The 17,920-nt window shown below is 38.0% G+C and overlaps 1 protein-coding gene across 4 annotated transcripts in view; it reads right to left on the bottom strand.

Annotated features, from left to right (window-relative positions):
* Positions 1-1,018: 1,018 nt before the first annotated feature.
* The window catches only part of NPY2R (neuropeptide Y receptor Y2), a 274,148-nt gene continuing 257,246 nt past the window's right edge, over positions 1,019-17,920 (bottom strand). The window contains exons 1-2 of one of the 4 annotated variants that reach the window (XM_079152931.1): positions 8,339-8,481; positions 1,019-4,574 (exon numbers count right to left, since the gene is read on the bottom strand). In XM_079152931.1, the coding sequence (XP_079009057.1) occupies positions 3,385-4,533 (1,149 nt within the window). In that variant the 5' untranslated portion in view covers positions 4,534-4,574; positions 8,339-8,481 and the 3' untranslated portion in view covers positions 1,019-3,384. Of the gene's footprint in view, positions 4,575-8,338; positions 8,482-17,920 lie in introns of those variants that run through there. The other 3 variants (XM_079152932.1, XM_079152930.1, XM_079152933.1) reach the window with 3 other exon arrangements.

Raw genomic sequence — 17,920 nt, 5'->3', positions numbered from 1 at the left:
TCAGCTCCTCCAATGTTTTTATGTCTTTAATCTTCTGTATTAAATCACTTCACTCTACAAATATCTATGATGTCTTCTCTAATATCTGAATATAGACTGCACTGGTTCCTTCATTATTCCCTGGTGACAAAGTTATAGACAATTTTGAGTGACTTAGAAATGAAATCTATGTATAGAGTCCTTTCTATGTATGCAAATGTATACTTTTAATGCCTTAAAAAGGAGAAAAAGAAATAAAGAAAAAACAAACAAATGAAGGATATTCCTGAACAAATACACATGTTTTCTGGATTTTGCATAGCTAAAACCTTACTTTCTGAGAAGATACATGAAAAAAATGAGATACATATGTTTCACAACCTTGTAGCTTTATCTTGCCTTTAATATCTACTTTAGAAACTCAGTTTCCTTGAGTATTTATTGAATACTGGTGACGGGAACTGTAAGTACCTGTGATTTCGTAAGGGTTAAGACAGTCTCTGTCCCCTGCTCTCATGATGCTTAAAATTTAGCAAAAAGATTGGAAGAAAAGGGAATTTTCATAGAAGAAAACATATGGACATAGGTGTTATGCAGCCTCCCAGGTCATAAAACTATTTTGAGTTCATTATAAGAATTATGGGGAGATATTGAAAAATCTTAGTCAGAAGAATGGTTTGATAAAAGCTGAGTTTGCCAGGTGCAGTGGCATGCACCCATAATCACAACAACACAGGAGGATAGTAAGTTGAAGAAAAGCCTCAGCAATTTATCAAGACCCTGTCCAAAAATAAATTAATAAAAATAGCCTAGGATGCAGGTCAGTACTGAAGATTCTGGTTCAATTCGCAGTAGTGGGAAAAGAACAAAAGAAGAAAAAAAAAAAGAGAGAGAAAAAAAAACAATTTTGAAAAAAACTTTGGCTAGTGGATTAAAGTTGATTGTATGAAAAGATGACAAGATGTAGACATCAATTAGGAAGAAACTATATCAGCCTAGATGTGCAATTACAAGGGTCTGAGAAACAATGAGAGCCTGAAAGACAGGGATGGAGAAAAATGAAATGCCTCCAGAAACATTTAGGACTTGGAAGAAAACACAGGAATTAATTGGTGAGATGTGAGATGAAGACACAGAAGAGTCAAAGGTGACTCGAAAAGTACACAGCTTTGGGAACTGGTGTGTAGCAGTCACGACTGGAACAGGGTGGAGGTGAGACAGGGTGCCCTAAAATGTCAGGTCTGCTTGACACATGTTGGATCTGATCAGCTGATGAGACCCATGTACACATTTCCTTGGCCAGTAGAGATACAGGTTGGAAATTCTAAAGAACCATCTTATCTGAAAACAAAGATTCAAGCATTCTCAGTTGCAGTGGTGGGAGTGGACCCATTGACCCAGGTGCAAGAACACAACAGAAAGACAGCTAGACTACAATTCCATACCAGTATTTAATTTCCCAAATTCTTTTTATTTCAACATTAAAATCACTACATAAAAAGATATTTTACTAATGAATTGACATAGTTAATTGGATCAGACATATGTTAATCAGCTCATTAACTGAAATCTAACAGTTCAGTCATCACAGCATATAAATTTCTTTCAGTGTAAGAATTCTCCCAGGGAGATAAAATCCTTAACTACAATTTTCTATTAACATCTTAAGCAATGTAACAGCGGTGAAAAGAACAAAAAGCTTCTCCTTAGATAGTTTTGCTAAGGTCAACAGAAAAATGAATTCTTCAATTACATATTACAGCTATACATTATTTTTGTTAATTTCTTAATCTGTCTTCCATCTAGTCTAATTTCTACTGTCTTATTTCTTTTTCAGTATTCCAAAAGTACTTCACTTCAGGACCAATCTTTTATTTCTAGCATAGAACAAATTTAATAAGAGCAGTAGTATGAATTTTAAATAGATCCATAAAATGAAGCTCTCCAGCTCATAAAATCAGTGTTATAACTGAATATAATACTCATGTTGAATTTATCTGCAATGCAAGGAATATGTTCACAAATTCCATCATATTTACAAAAATATAACTACACTGAAACTTCTTTAACAGCATTGAGAGAAGTGCAACTATTTTTAAATCTCTCTTCTTTTTCATGAACATAGAGTGTTTTAATTATCTTTGGTTAGGTACTATTAAAATAAAAATTATATTAATAAAATCATTAAGGAAAAACTACTATAGAATCTATGTTCCATTATTTATAGGTACATTTTATTATGTATATATTCATACATCCAATAAATATGTAGTTACTTTAAGGAAAAAATGATATTGGTTGAAAAAAAACATTTGCAAGATGTAATGAATCGAGTGCTTTTAGTTTTCTTTACCAGATGGGTCTATTTTGATGAAATTATATTATTTTAATCATGAATGGGTCCATTGAAGATGAATTCCACAGAAAATAATGATTCAGTGTTCTGTAAACATGTATGTGTCTGTGCAAAAAATTGCTTACAAATAGACATATGTTGCAAAATGTTGTAAAAATTACTTTCTATCTGATTTAATTTTAGTGCAAATTTTTTCCAACACAGGAATCATCACAGAAATTATACAGGTTCAAAAAGTTATAGCAATTAGCAATAATTAAAAGAATTAAGTTATTTACTGATTATGTAAATAGTGTCTATACAAAAGCAGGAAAACCTTGAAATGAGAAATTCAATAACGCTTATATTTTTGTAATTCTGAGAATTTCAGCCTTTGATTCTGAGTTGAAAAATAATTCACAAAATGTGCATTTGCTTTTATGAGCAATTGCTCACTGAGTATTAAGAATTTCCCCCAACATATTAATCATCTAGCAAATTTCAGCTTTTTCCCTTGAAGTCATCTCGAAGTCATTCAGTTAGCAACATTTTCCTATAGCATTCTCTTTTGGATTTCACATATAGGAAGGACAATAAAACCAAAACACCATAAAGGAGCGCCTAGGACTCCCTAGAGAAATTCGTGTTCAGACATCTTTTCCTCAGATGAGGAGGAAACAAGGAGGACACAGAACCCCCAGTGCTTGTCCTGAAGTGACTTGAATGTCCACTTACTTTACCCCCACCTTTGAGCAATGCTGATAATGTCAACTCCTTATTCAGGTTGGCTTCAATCTGGGAGGTGAGTCAAAAGCATTTCTTTGTTTTCACTCTTAATTCAATCTACCATCTGCACAACAGTAATTAAATCATTTTGTTGTCCCATCTTTGAATACAAGTAAATTCACCTAGGCTCTCCCAGTCAGTTTTCCAGGAATAATGCTGCCAAGACTTCCATTATGATGCTTTTCTGTACTTAAAATGGGAGACCAGGACATACCTGTGAGTCTGCCTTAATCAGATCGATAGCTCTGGTCAGAATTCAATCCTAAGTTTTCACACCTGTTTCCTTAGACGTTGGTAGCCTCAGATAAAGAGTCACTGAGGCCATTGTGCTTTTTGACTTCCAGGTTCTTTTTAGCTTTGAATGTCACAGACACTTCTGAGTGAATGGCATCCAACCTCTGCTCACAGCGGAAGGCTGACAGGAAAGCCTTCCGGTAGTTGCTGTTCATCCAGCCATAGAGAAGAGGGTTGGCGAAGGTGGAGCACATGGCGATGATGTGGAAGACCGTGAAGATGAGTTTGTACTCCTTCAGGTCCAGCACCTGGCTGTCAATGTCAACAGCGAGTTGGAAGGCGTGGAGGGGCAGCCAGCTGACAGCAAACACCACTACCACACACACTAGCATTTTGGTGGTCTTCTGCCTGCGTTGGTGGTAGTGGTCATTTGCAGCTCCAGGGCTGACATGGTTCTTGAGTTTACTCCAGATACGAGTATAGGAAAAAGATATGATGCCCAGAGGCAAAACATACAGAATCAACAAAGAGGAAAGACTATAGATGGTGCCATAGATACTCTTCTCCTCACCAGGCCACTTCTCAGTACAGGCCACAATCTCAAAGTCTGGAATAATCTCAATTAGTGAGTACTCCCGGAAGATGGCCAGCGGACTTGCCAGCAGGGCACTGATGCCCCAGGCCAAGCCAATAATCAGGAAGCTGATTCGCTTGGAGATCTTGCTCTCCAGATGATAAACAATGCATCGATGTCGGTCAAGGGCAATTACAGTCAAGGTGATGGTGGACACCTGAACTGCCAGGCCCTGGGCATATGGCACCAGGTGGCACAGGACAGGACCCATTTTCCACTCCCCCATTAAGGTATAGGTAAGAGTGAATGGTAGGCACAAGGTGTTCACCAAAAGATCCGCCACAGCCAGGTTGGCAATAAAAAAATTGGTTACCGTACGCATGCTCTTGAATTTGATCACCACGTGAATCACCAAAGAGTTGCCAACTACCCCAAGTAAGATGATGGAGCAGTAGGCCAGTATGAGGACAACACGTACCTCCATCAGCTTGGTGCTGTCTATGAGCTCTGGCTCGGGGTCAGGGGCCAGCTCACCTCTTGGAGTGGTGTGCCCTGCCCCATACTGCTCCACCTTGGCTTCTTCCACTGTTTGGTTCTCATCAGCCTCTGCACCCACTGGTCCCATTTTCGGTTCTGTAGTAGTTGGCCTGCAACTAGCACAAGAATCTACAATTAAGAAAGGAAAAGACAGAACAAATATGAATCAAGGAAAACACAAATGTGAGTAAAAAATATCCCAAAGGAACTGGTTCAATTTTGGTTGAGGCTCAATATATCTGTCCTTTGATTCCTAAAATTGCACCTAGTATAGCATCTAAATAAAGCAGGTCCTTTATTAAGTCTATGCAAAAGAATGGATCAATTAAGTCAGGTTCTCAAAATCTATACAAGGATAGGAAAATGCAATATTTTTCTACAGTCAGAAACAGTTCCAGTACAGATGCTACCTAATGGAGTCCATTCATTTTCAGTGGGATGAATGTTATGAACTTTACTGATATTATAGCTTCTATAAATTCACCCAATTAATTTTAAGGGAAAGAAAGTAAAGTTTCCTTCACTGTCTTAACTGTTTTAAATTTTTCAATATATAGCAAAAACTTGTATAGGGAAGGGACAAATATGAAAACCCATTCCTGATCCTTGAACTTGGGAGTATAAAATAAGGCACACTGATGGGGTTCTGCTTCACAGCCATTTTTTTCTAGTATACCAGTTGATAAATAATCATCCCATGTAACGCAGCAGAATCCTGTACAAATACTACAATAGAAGTATTCTCAAGTCTGAACCCCATGCCCCTAGAACCCTAAATATAAAGTTTTAGCACTTTTCTTTCCCTTTTGCCTCCTCCCAGTCCCTGTTTATTTCCTTCTGTGTGACCTGCTTCAGTCAATACTCTCCCCACTAATGAAACCAACTAAAACTAAAAATGTTTAAGCTTTCTCATCTCCTGTGGACTGCATCTCCCACTTTTCCTACTCTGTTCTACTCTATACCGCAGAGACTGAGTCTCACAGAGACATTTGCAGGGTCCCTAGTCATAGGGATTCTGGGTTTCTGGCTCCATTAAGTTAATGAGAGGCACTGGCAGGTAATTAGCAGGTAGGAGGAAGGAGGAAGCCTCTGCCTCCTTTCCCATCCCTCTCTGTTCTGAGCAGTGCCTCTACACCAACTCCATGGCTCTGGCATCCATAATACAAACCCACTGTGATCCTGTTTGCAGGGGATGGCCCTGGTTCCTGGGCCTCTGCCATATGGCCTCTTCTCCACATCCCTCCAGCTGGGGGTGGTAATGATCCCCCTGCTCTTGCTAATTCCTGAGTAGCCCCAACATTCCCTATTTGGATTCCATCACCTGTGTAACCACTTATCTGTATTTGATTCCTTCTTTTTCACATTTTGAAAGAGATTTGGTTTTGTATGGTCTGCTGATGGCATGTTGGGTTTAATTTTCTCTCCCACTAGAGGGTCTGCACCCAAGCATGATGATATCACTGGCCTATGCAAGGGGAATCCAGTCCTCAGTATGACATTCCCATCTTGATGCCTCATCTCAACATCCCAACGTATCTTCTGTCATAATGAGCTGCTCCCAATTCCAGCAACATCTGGAATCTCTCATGCCTCCCTCTGTCCTCTGTGCCACCCAGGATGCCTCTCAGTTATCCCAACAAGTCATGCTTACTTCCAAGGCTGGACGGCCACACCATGGTCATTCTCCTCTGTTTACCCCACCACAGCAATCTTTCCACAGGCAGAAGCTAGATCTTTCTCATACATTATTTAATCCTGAGCATCATCGAAGACATTCAAGACACTCAATAATTTGGCAAAACAAATATGAAACTAAAGGAAAGCACAGTTTTACTAATAATGTCAGTTATTTAATAAAAAAAGTATAATTTTGATTCTTTCCTATAGATAACCTATGCAGGATTACTTGCCATGACATGACATCTTTATGCCTGTTTTCTTATACTTAATCAGATAACCGCTTCTACAGGAAAATTATCCAAAGACCCTCTAGGAACAAACCTGAGTGTATCTTTTAGATTGTTAGTTAGGATACATCACAAAGAAACTCTTCTTAAATCTCTCTCTCTCTCTCTCTCTCTCTCTCTCTCTCTCTCTCTCTCTCTTTCTCTCCCTCCCTCCCTCCCTCCCTCCCTTTCTTTCCTCTTCTCTCTCCCCCTTTTTCTTTTAGGCCATCCCCCTTTGTTGTACCCTTACTATCCAGAGGGGCCTGGGAGTTCCCATGTACTTGTGTATTTGCTGTACTGACTTATTCTAGTTCCCTTGGTATAAATTTCAAACAGAATATTCCAAGGTGATTACCCATTTGCTTCGCTTCTCTAGTAAATAGAGAGAATGGAAAGGAGCCATTCGCATCATGGAGCATGCATTTGATAAGTTCTACCATCTCCTTTAGAGTAAGAACTGACTCTACAGAACAAAATTAGTCAGTTCAGACAACTCATTAACAGAATTAACGAGTCTTGAGAAGTCAGTTTGTAGATTTTAGCAGACTAAATTGAGAGTAAGCATGAAATCGAAGGACATAAGGAAGAGGGGTTGTATTTGATTCATTAACTTAGTTTGCTCTTTCTTTTCAGTCTTTTTTTTTTTTTTTTTTTTTTCAAAGCCCTCTTATTTACACCTTCTCTGCAGGAATGGCTATTGATCTACAAGCTGTTAGCATATGGACATGATTAGATGCTTGTAAGCACACTACTGGCTTTCAGCCAGATCAAAACATTACCCAGAGCTGAGAATGTGTATTTCATGACAGCACTTCTGGAAAAGTGGAAAAGGAAAAGAAAATACACAAAGGAAGTTGCCCACATTAGAAACTCAAAAAGCACAAAAATTAAAAGACAAGCAAAGAAATCTTTTCTTGAAATAAGGCAAAATAAGGCATTCACAGTATTCAAGAAATTTAAGGAGAACTTGTGAATAGTACAGTTTTCTTGAACAAGTGAGTGCTTAGAGATTTTGTTACAGAAACATTTCTTTGTAGAATAGGAGATGAGGTTTAGGGTTTCTTTCCTTTTTTCCCCCTTGTTTTCCCTCCTGAAATTCAAAGTACTTATAATGAGTCTGACAGCCTTCTCTGACTATAAACTTATATCAATGGGGTTTTTACAATGGTTATTTCTGCAACATTATTGTCCCAGGTTGGCCTTAGTGAAGCTTGACATCTTATCAAGCCCAGCATCTTACAGTAACCGTTTCTCAGGGAAAAAAAAAATCTCAGAAATCAAGCCACACACTCTAGGTTGCCTTCACTTGTTAATCCTGGGATGTGGAGAGAAGAAACTTTCAGGACTGCTACATGCAAGGCATGATTTCTTGCCTAAGAAGAACATTGAGTATATTCGCCAAAAAATCTGGAATTGTGTCTCTTCCATGTGTTTGAGCTTCTGATCTTTCTTTGAAATCAGCATTTTCTGTTTCACATCACTGTGTTTTAAATGATGTGTTCCTATTGCTAAACATCTTTAAAGCATTTCATCTCACCTCCTTTCCCTCCACCATATGCTTCTACTGGTGAGTGAGCCCTGATAAACAGATGAGTGAATGCTTAAATAAACGTATTCTTGATCAGCTTTGGAGAATCCAATATGACCTTGCACTTTATTTAGTCTGGCGTTTGATTTTTAAAGAGGAGGCAGAAACGGGAACAACCGCGTATCTCTAAGAAGGAACAAGGTAAAAGTCAAGAATCTTCAGGAAAGGAAAATTCTAGCTTAAGGAGAAAATGAGAATGGCGTAACCCACCCCCATCCCCACTTCCCACCTAAACGTGGCAGGAGGGTGGGCGTGGGCTATCCTTAGGAACACCATCCCAATGCCTATTTCATAAGACCCTGGGCTTCTTTGGGGATGTGCAAGTTCCAGAAGGGAAATCAGATGTAGGACTTACTGACCTGGCCCTCGCGTTACTGCTGAGACGTAAAACAAGAAGTGTGCAGCCAGTCAGTCCGATGGTTATCCGAAGAGGGCCCTGGGAAGCCCCCAAGGCAGACCCAGTTGTGTTTGCTCCGACGGTCCAGTGCAGTGGACTGCGCGGGCGAGCAGCGGGAGCAGCTGGAGCTCCCTGGAGCCTGGCTCTCTGTCTCGGCCGTGCGCGCTTGGGCACCGCACTGCGCTGCACAGTCTCCGGGTGGGCGTAGAGGATAGGGGGAGGGGGTTGGAGGTGGGTGTCGGGGCGGGGGAGGCAAACCGCTCCCCTGAAGAAAAAGAAGCAGGTGCGGAGGCTGAGGAGAGATGGCCCTGCAGCGGAGAGAGCTGGATAGGAAGTTTCCGTGGCTAGGGAACTGGGGACAGCGTTCGCTGTTTCTCAGATGCGTCCTCGTCTTGGGAGACCGCGCAACGCAGCCAAACCCTACCCAGCGAGACGCCCCATCGCAGGTCCCACTACTACCTGCAGCTGCCACTCTCACTCCCCTGAACACCCCCAACTTTGATACTCTGGGCGTTTCACCACGCCTACCTTCTTTCACTTCCACGAACCCCTCCCTTTACTCTCCACCCCCAATTCCGCTAGAGATGGCTCCGAGAGGACAGACTGGAGCCCTGGCTCACCAAATTCGCAGGGAAAAGGCAAGGGCAAAGGCGTGACGGAGACACTCAGCTGCAGTCCAGGGAGGTGCGGTCCCCAGTGCCGAGGGCTAGCACAGACCGCGGGCTGGAGGGAGGCAGGGTGGAGAGACAGAATCTTCGCACCTTCCCGTGGCTGAGAAAATCCCACGACTCCCTAAAGGGAGTTGCTTCCTATTTTCGCGTGTAGGAGCAAAAGTGGAGTTGCACCCGTGCAGAACCAGGGAAAGGCGCAGTTCGATTGCACCGAGGACAAGTCCTCCGCACGCTCGCTCATGGCTTGAAAGCCGGGCACTGGAGTCCCTATAACTGGGCGGTCGCTGCGTTCCAACAGGAGGGTAAAGCGCATTCAGATCCTTGCTGCCTAGGATCCGCAGTTCCCCTAACAGGTGTCTGAGAACAGTTTCAAAGTTGAATAGCGCAGAGTCAGATTAAGCCTGGGTGTGCGCTTTGGCAAAAGCTGGAACAGGAAAAGAAAGGGAAGCAGTAGGTCTCAAATAAAAATCATTATCTTTCTCTAGTTAACTTCCGGATCCTTTTCTCTTGGCTCTTGCCTGACTCAAGCCTTTGGAGCCAGGGTGAGACGTAAGCGTAGGCCTTTGGAATCCTCTCGTCGGTCTGATTTCCAAGTGCTCAGCTAATGTCTGACAGGGCTGAGTTTGTGCATAGGAACGAAACAGTATAGACAGGACAAGAAAATCAACAAAGCTGCAACGTCTATTTCCTCTAGATTCCCCCAAACTCCGAAGTTTACAGCCAGTCTCTCCCCTGCTCATTTTTTAGAGGGGACAGCAGAGGCTACCAAGTTTGGAAACCAAAAGTTTCCAATTGCAGACCAGTCTTTTCTTAACCATCCTGTGCTGGGGCTTTGCATAAATCACTTTTTTTCTACCCCTGAGTTTTGGGTTCTGTTTGTTGTTATTTGTTCGTTTTCCACTTCTGAAATGAGGATGTTCGTACCAGTTTGCTTGGAATTTCTGTGAAATATTCAAAAGCATGCTTTGATTTCTATTAGCCATATTCCATATTCTCCAAAATACTAAAGACTCCCCTCAGATGGATAGGCTTTTCAATCCTCTGAGGGTTTTCCAACACCCTAATCATATTGCATTTCTAAGGCATCTTTACACAGTATAATCTGAAATTAATCTTCAACTAATGTCATGCCCAGAGGAACATAGGAATTGTTTATAAACCAAAGCAGCTTGGGCTTTTCAATTACCGTGAAACAAAAGTAAATAGGAAATATTGAAGATGTTCTACACAGTTCCACTTAGAATATTTTAATAGATTTAATATTTATTACCTTATGGAAATATTCCTTGTTCATACAAGTGTATTATGCAACAAGTTCCATGGGTCTTAATATTTGCATGGGTGAGAATGAATTATGACCAATAAGTCGTAACTTTTGAAGAGCAGCAGTGGGTTGAACCAACAACCACAAAATCAAATATCCAGGAAGCAGATGAGTATTGTGGTTTAGAGTAATTGCTTTGCAAGATTCAACGAATTTCTCTGACATTGATTGCACAAAATATGTGAAGTGTCACTTAAAGGAAGCATGGTGGGGCTTCTCTTTGAGATCTCTGAGTTGCCAGCATCACTATCACTTTGTGGCAGTTATTAAGTAAAAAAAATGGGTTACTTGAACACAAACTCTGTGATGCTACAATAATCATTCTGGTAACCAAAATGGCTACCAAGTGGCTAACAAATTGGTGTACATCACAGATACACTGCACAAAGGGATGGTTCACCTTCCAGACAGGCTAAGCATGACAGTTCAAGAGTTCATGTTGTTCAGAATGACATTTGATTTAAAATGTATGAATTATCTAAGCATAGTGGCATACATCTGCCATTCCAGATAATCAGGAGGCTGAGGCAGACACTCAAGTTTGAGGTCAGCCTGGGCAAAAACAGCAAATCCTGTCTAAAAATAAAACAAAACAAAATAAATAAAACTTATGAATTGTTTTATTTCCCAAGTTTCCATTTAATGGATGAATTACTAAAATTTGCAGAATGTAAGAACCTCAGATGAGAGGGAGACCACTGTAGATAGAGGAATGAAAGATAAAAAGATGATAGATAGGTAGATAGATAGATTGATAGATAGATAATCTGTAATCTAGCCAATGGACCTTCAATATTTTAGCCTCTGATAATAGTTTTTGAAGTTCGGTTAATCTCCGAAAACACCTAAAACATGGGCTGTCCTATTTCCCTACCCACTGATCACTCTTCACAGTACAGAAATATAAAAGCAATACAGCCAAAAATCAATTGCCAAATGTGTCAGCTTTTCATTGCTGTAACAGATATCTGAGATAATCAACTTATGAAGTGAAAAATTATTCTGACTCATAGTTTTGGAGGTCCCAGTCCATGATCCATTGGCCCTTTTGCTTTGGGGCCTATCGTGAGGTAATATATTATAGTGGAAGTGTGTGGAAGAGAAAAACTTGCTTACCTCATGGTGGTGAAGCAAAAGAGAGAGAGAGAAAGGGTCTAGAATTCTATTATCCCCTTCAAAGACATGCCCCAGTGACCAGAAGATCTCCCTCTAGGTCCCACCTCTTCAAGTTTCTTCCATTTCCCAATAGTGCTAAGCTGGAGACTAAGGCTCTCACACGTGGGTTTGGGGGAGCACATTTGAGATACAAACTATAGCACCAAGTAAGTAATCTTCTTCCTATTTCTGGTTGAACTGTTGTTCCCAATGAGACTACAGTAAAGGACCTTTTGAAAAACTGAATAATTCCCAAATTTTAAACTAGAGTGAATAAATGTCAGGAAAGCACTTCATTAAAAAAGAGAAAGTTCAATAACTTTGATATGGAAGATCAATTATGATGCATATTTATTAGATACAGTAGATCGTGGTATAGATTTCCTTCAGTCTAAATTTATCTTGAGAACAAAGAAACTTCCCCCAGGTATAAATAGTTTCATTGCTATTTCAATTATAAAGTAATTTGTAACCATTATAAAATGCTAAAGGAGACCAAAAAAAAAAAAAAGAGCAAAACCAAAACTTACATTATCTTAAACAATACTATGCAATAGAGCTTGCTCAGTGATGGAAATGTTTCCTATCTGTGCTGTCCAACACAGTAGCCACCAGACACATGTGACTTTGGGGCACTTAATATGACTATTGCAAGTAAGGACGGAATCTAAAATTTCATTTAATCTTAATTATTTTTTTCTATATAAAATTGAATAGCCATTAAACAACAGTAAATTGTGGATGATCTAAGTCTAAAATTTTATTACCATCATCAAACTATTGGTGTAAAATCTTGAGATTTTTAACTACCCTACATTTTCAACTTAATATTTAACAGACATCTTTCCATTTCCTTTAATAAATATTTAATTCCTTTAATGGTTGCTAGGCCTAAACTGTATACATATATTCTGATTAGTTATTTTTATTTGACAAAGCAGTGATAAATGATTTCATACATATTTCCTTATTTCCAGTATACTTACCCAGTTATCTCTTTTTTATATAAATTCCAACAGGGAATGAGAGAGGACTTCTAAATATTTCCTTACACCAAGTTCATATCATGGGGACCTTAACCACAAAGATTACATTGAGTGAAGAGAAGGCCAAGCATCTTCTTCCATCATAAGGGAAGGAAAATATTTGGGCTATCAGAGTCAACATTAAGTTCAGTATATCATTGCAGTGGCCCAGGCAAAGATAATTGAAGTGGTGATTTGGGGGCTTTAGGGAAACTCAAATAAGAAAAAAAAAAAGAAAAAAAAAAATGAGCTTATTAGGATTCCTTTGGATTCCTGGGGGAAAGTCCTTTTGGTTTCACTCTGTCAGAAAAATTCTGTTTTAGTGTTTTTTTTTTTTTTTTTTTTTTTTTTTTTTTTTCTTCTTCTTCTTACTTTAAGGTCAGGGTTTCCAGAGAGATTATTAAATAACCTTCAAATCATGCCAACCTGACTTGAATCACAAACAGAACAAAGCAGTATAGTGCAAGTGGAATGTGGAAGCTGATTCCAGAGGGAGAAAAGAAGTAAACCCCACAAGTCAGGACACCAGCTGAAAGGAAGAAATTTGGGGACAGGCGGAAGGGCATTGGACCAGAGAAAGAGGGCACCAGGCTCAAGTGAAGCAGTTCTTTGAATTTCAGTAATAGAAAAACTCAAAGAAGCTAATAAAATAATGGGCACTGCTTTAGTTCTTAGGCTAAACAAACACACAAAAGAAAATCTAATAACAAGTCCCGGGTAGAAAATATCAATGATCAAACTAGCTGAACACTTAGTTATGGTGTTTAATATATATAAAATTCATTTTGTGTTGCTCTATTTAAATATTCAATAAATGTAGTGATTATTCACCCATCCTTATTACAGAATTAAAGTTTCAAAAATATCCCCTTGTAGCAAAAATATAAAACCTAGCTCTCCTAATGATCATTCAGTAAAAATATAGATTCTCAGTATGTCTTAGACATAGTTCTGACTGGGTCTGTGCCTACTTTTCTATCCGGGCAGGAGGAGGAGCAATAGATTCAACACCTGAACAGATGTGATTGGAGTTGCATCAAATAAACATAAAGAATTATTGATTATTTTTAAAGTCTTCCTCTTTAAAAAATTCAATTTAAAAAACCCTAACCAAGCTTATCAAGTTTGTTCTGAAGTCTACTTCTTTCTCTGACCTAACCTTGGTTCCTTTGATAATGCGTGGATGAGTAAAGTGTGAATGACCAGGAAATAGTCACCAAATTGTGAATTTCAAAAGGCCAATCTAGATTTTTCTTAAAATCTGTTTATGCAGTATGTCATGAAGACAGGTGTCTTATTGAAGAAAAGAAATTAGTCATTCAAAGTAAAATGTATGCTAAATCCTAAAATGGGCATAAATATCATTTGCTATGATTTTTATTTCTATGGATTTGGGATTTTTTATTTTTGTTTTGAATTTTTAATTGCAGATTCAAGGTAATTAAGCAAGATTGTAAGCAACATATGCACATTTTGCTGAAATTTTTATCTTTCTGTGATCATCCAAATGGTTATTGAGACTGGTAAGAAACCAAATCTAAAAAGGTATTTAAATGCAAATTATTCATGGTTCAAATTTTAAGGAAGAACAAAGGAAGAGACATTTTATGTGGAATTTAGAGTTTAATCAATGCAAATTTTCATTTGATTATCTGAACATGCATAGACCACCAATGGCTAAAGATGAAACATGTACCCTTTCAGAAATTTCAATTTTATTTAATAAGTGTTTATCCTTGTAGCATATAGAGACATAATTTGATATATATTTTTTGAATCATACATGCGAAACAAACTTAATTTTTGATTTTCTGAAAGAGTACAAATAAAATCAAAGCTATCTCATTCATGCTAACTTACTATTGATATCTCTTGAGAGAGAGAAGGTGAATGATTTAAATTATAAATTTTACAGATTATTTTGGAACTAGTGAAATGGCTTATTCAAAGTAAAAATTTCAGAATGTGAAATGAAGAATACAAACAGAACTGACTTAATGACTCACTGTACTTTTACTGCACAAAAAATCATACAAAACCTATATAAATATTTTATTATCTATAATTTCTGCAAACGAACCTTTATTGAATATTTAACTTATTACAGACATTATTAGACATGGTCCTTTTAAAGATAAATTACATGTAGACCGGCTATCAATTGTCATTCTATACATGAATTTATTTCTGAGTAATGCATAGAAGTTGGTCTCAGAAGAACTGTAGCATTATCTTCAATCTGTGCTTCATTCACTATGTGATTTGCAAATGTCATTTAACCTCTCTAAGCCTGTTTCCTCAACTATAAAATAAAATGTACATATTATAATTGCTAAGCGCGCCTGACACTGGAAGTCAGTGAAATCACTTAGTTTTCCCTGACTGAAAAATAAAATTACATATAGTACTTCATACTTTAGAGGCATTAGTTTAAAAGTAGTGTATGTTAATCATAAAATTTATTCATTTGGTATTTGATTTGATCCCCCCTTGTAAAAAGAGTTATTTATATGTATCCATATTGTTTATTGCATTAAATATATACTATAAAGTGTATAGGACAAATTAAAATTTCCATAAGGTGCAAAGCCCATGGCTTCCAAATTTTGTACAAGGCACCCTAAGCCATCACAGCAAATTCACAAGTGTTTGTGGGGTATTTTAAATTTTAGAAGAAACTGTAACCATGCTCAATACCTGTCATCTGCTACATAGGACATGAAAGTAAAAAATAAATTAGTTCAATGTCAGCATTAAATTGTGCTACATGCCTTTCCATGACATTGTATCCTTAGGAAAACTTGGTTCATAGTGGTTGCTATGATAAAAACAATTATATGAAAAGTCAGAGAGGTATAGGAAATGAGAGTAGTAGTGTTCAAATAGACAGCAAGATGTGAGAAGTTACACAGGACACAAAAGGCAACCATACAGCGTGCATGACGTTGTTTATTTAAAAATGAAAAAATTTCATATTTTTCTAATTTGCATATGTTATTTTTTCCAAATGACTCTTAACTTTTAGAACACGGATGATTATTACATTTTTAGGACTACCTAGTAAATGGTACTGTCAGTTGCTTCTTTTAACCTAGAAGTCATTGTGAAATTTCTGTTCTCAGTCTCAGTTTACGTGAGCTTAATGTTTTGTTCAAGTAGGAAGACACCATTTGACTTAATTGTGTTAATTCCTTAATATGTGACTATCCCAGAAAAAGTCCCCAACCCGCTCCAGGGACAGCTACTACTGAGACACTATATGTAATTTCACAGAAAGAGGGCTTAATAAAGGTGTCCTACTACAGCACAACCAACAGGGAGCTCCTCCTAGTCAGGAGAGAACAAGGAAAGGAAGAAAGGAAAAGGAAGGAAGGAAAAAGCAAAGGAGGAAGGAGGGAGGAAGGAAGGAAGGAAGGAAGGAAGGAAGGAAGGGAGGGAGGGAGGAAGGAAGGAAGGAAGGAAGGAAGGAGATACGGGTATAAAAAGGAAAGTAGAGAAGGCATACAATAACACAAATTATACATAGTACTTAAACCTCCATTTGTGGACCCAGGTCATAGAAATATGGTAGCCATAAGTCTAATAACAATTCAAATATCACTACTAAAATCATTACTAGAAAATCTATACAATAAAATAGAAAATGTTTACTACAGAAAAGTATTTTTTCAAATTCAAGATATGAAGCTCTTATGACCACCTATTTTTAGTCATGACTGAAAAAAGACTGAGAGAGAGCATACCCCAAAGTTAACAGTACTTACGCCAGTGCAAACTATATTGACTGTTGTTCCTTCATTTTTCTCTTTGAATTTTCTTTTCTTTTCTTTTTTTTTTTCTCTTTTCTTCTCTTTACTGGTCTTTTTAATTATACAGAACGTTAGGATTCCTTTGACAAAATGATAGAAACATGGAATATAATTTGTTCTAATTCATTTCCGAGTACTTCCCTTTTTCCTTCCCTCCTCACTTCCCCCTTTCACTTCCCTCTACTGAACTTTCTATTTATTTACAGGCCTTTTTTTTTTTTTTTTTAATTAGTGTCTGGTGTCTATACATGATGGTGAAATTCACTGGGTATATTCACAGATGTACATAGGAAAGTCAGATCACATTCATTCCACGATTGTTTCCTTATCCCGTCCCCTCTCCCTCCCCTCCTATTCCCTTCAAATACTCCACTGATCTTTCTTCTATTTTTTATCCCCGTCCCTTATTTTGGATTAGTGTCTTCATATTGAAGAAAACATTCAGCCTTTGACTTTTGGAGACTGGTTTATTCTACTTAGCATGATAATTTCCACCTCTATCCATTTACCAGAAAATGCCATAATTTTATTCTTCTTTATGACTGAGTCCATTGTGTATACCACCAACAGTGTATAAGTGCATTTTTCCCCACATCCCTGCCAATAGTTATTGTTATTTGAATCCTTGATAATTGCCATTCTGCCTGGAGTGAAATGAAATCTCAATGTGGTTTTAATTTGCATTTCCCTAATTGCTGGAGATGAACTTTTTTAAATATATTTTTTGACCATTTGTATTTCTTTTTTTGAAAAATGTCTTCAGTTTTTTGCTCATTTATTGATTGGGTTATTTGGTTTTTTGGTCCTAACTTCTTAGTATACTCTGAATATTAATGTTCTAACGAGGAATAGGTGGCCAACATTTTCTCCCATTTCATAGGCTCTCTCTTCATGCTCTTAATTGTTTTCTTTGCCGTGAAGAAGCTTTTTAGTTTGATGTTATCCTACTTATTGATTTTTAATTTTATTTCTTGTTCTTTAGGAGCCTTGTTAAGGAAGTCAGTTCCAGTGCCAATATGTCAGAGTGTTCAGCCTTCATTTTCTTCTAGCTGTTGCAAGGTTCCTGGTCTAACTCCGAGGTCTTTGATTCACTTTGACTTGAATCTCATTCAGGGTGAGAGAGAGGGTTGAATTTCATTCTTCTACCTATGGGTTTCTAGTTTTTCTCTAACATATGTCTTGACATCTTTGTCTAGTATCAGTTAACTGCATTTATGTGGGTTTGCCTTTGCGTCCTCTATTCTATTTCATTTGTCTTCATGCCTGTTTGGTGCCAGTACCATGCTGGTGTCTTTAGTATAGTTCTGCAGGGTAATTTGAGGTCTTGCATTGTGATGTCTCTTGCTTTGCTTTTCTGGCTAAGGGTTACTTTTGAGATTCTGGGTCTCTTATTTTTCCAAATGGATTTCCTACCTGCTTTTTCTAGTTCTGTGAAGAATGTCATTGGAATTTTTAAAGGAATTGCATCAAATCTGTATACCACTTTTGTTAGTATGGTCATTTGACCATATCAGTTCTACCTATCCAAGAACATGGGAGGCCTTTCCATTTTCTAAGTTC

Source organism: Sciurus vulgaris (assembly GCF_902686455.1).
Source record: "Sciurus vulgaris genome assembly, chromosome: 9".
NCBI lineage: Eukaryota > Metazoa > Chordata > Mammalia > Rodentia > Sciuridae > Sciurus > Sciurus vulgaris.
The sequence above is the reverse complement of the archived record's forward strand: the minus strand, read 5'-3'. Positions and strand labels throughout refer to the sequence as shown.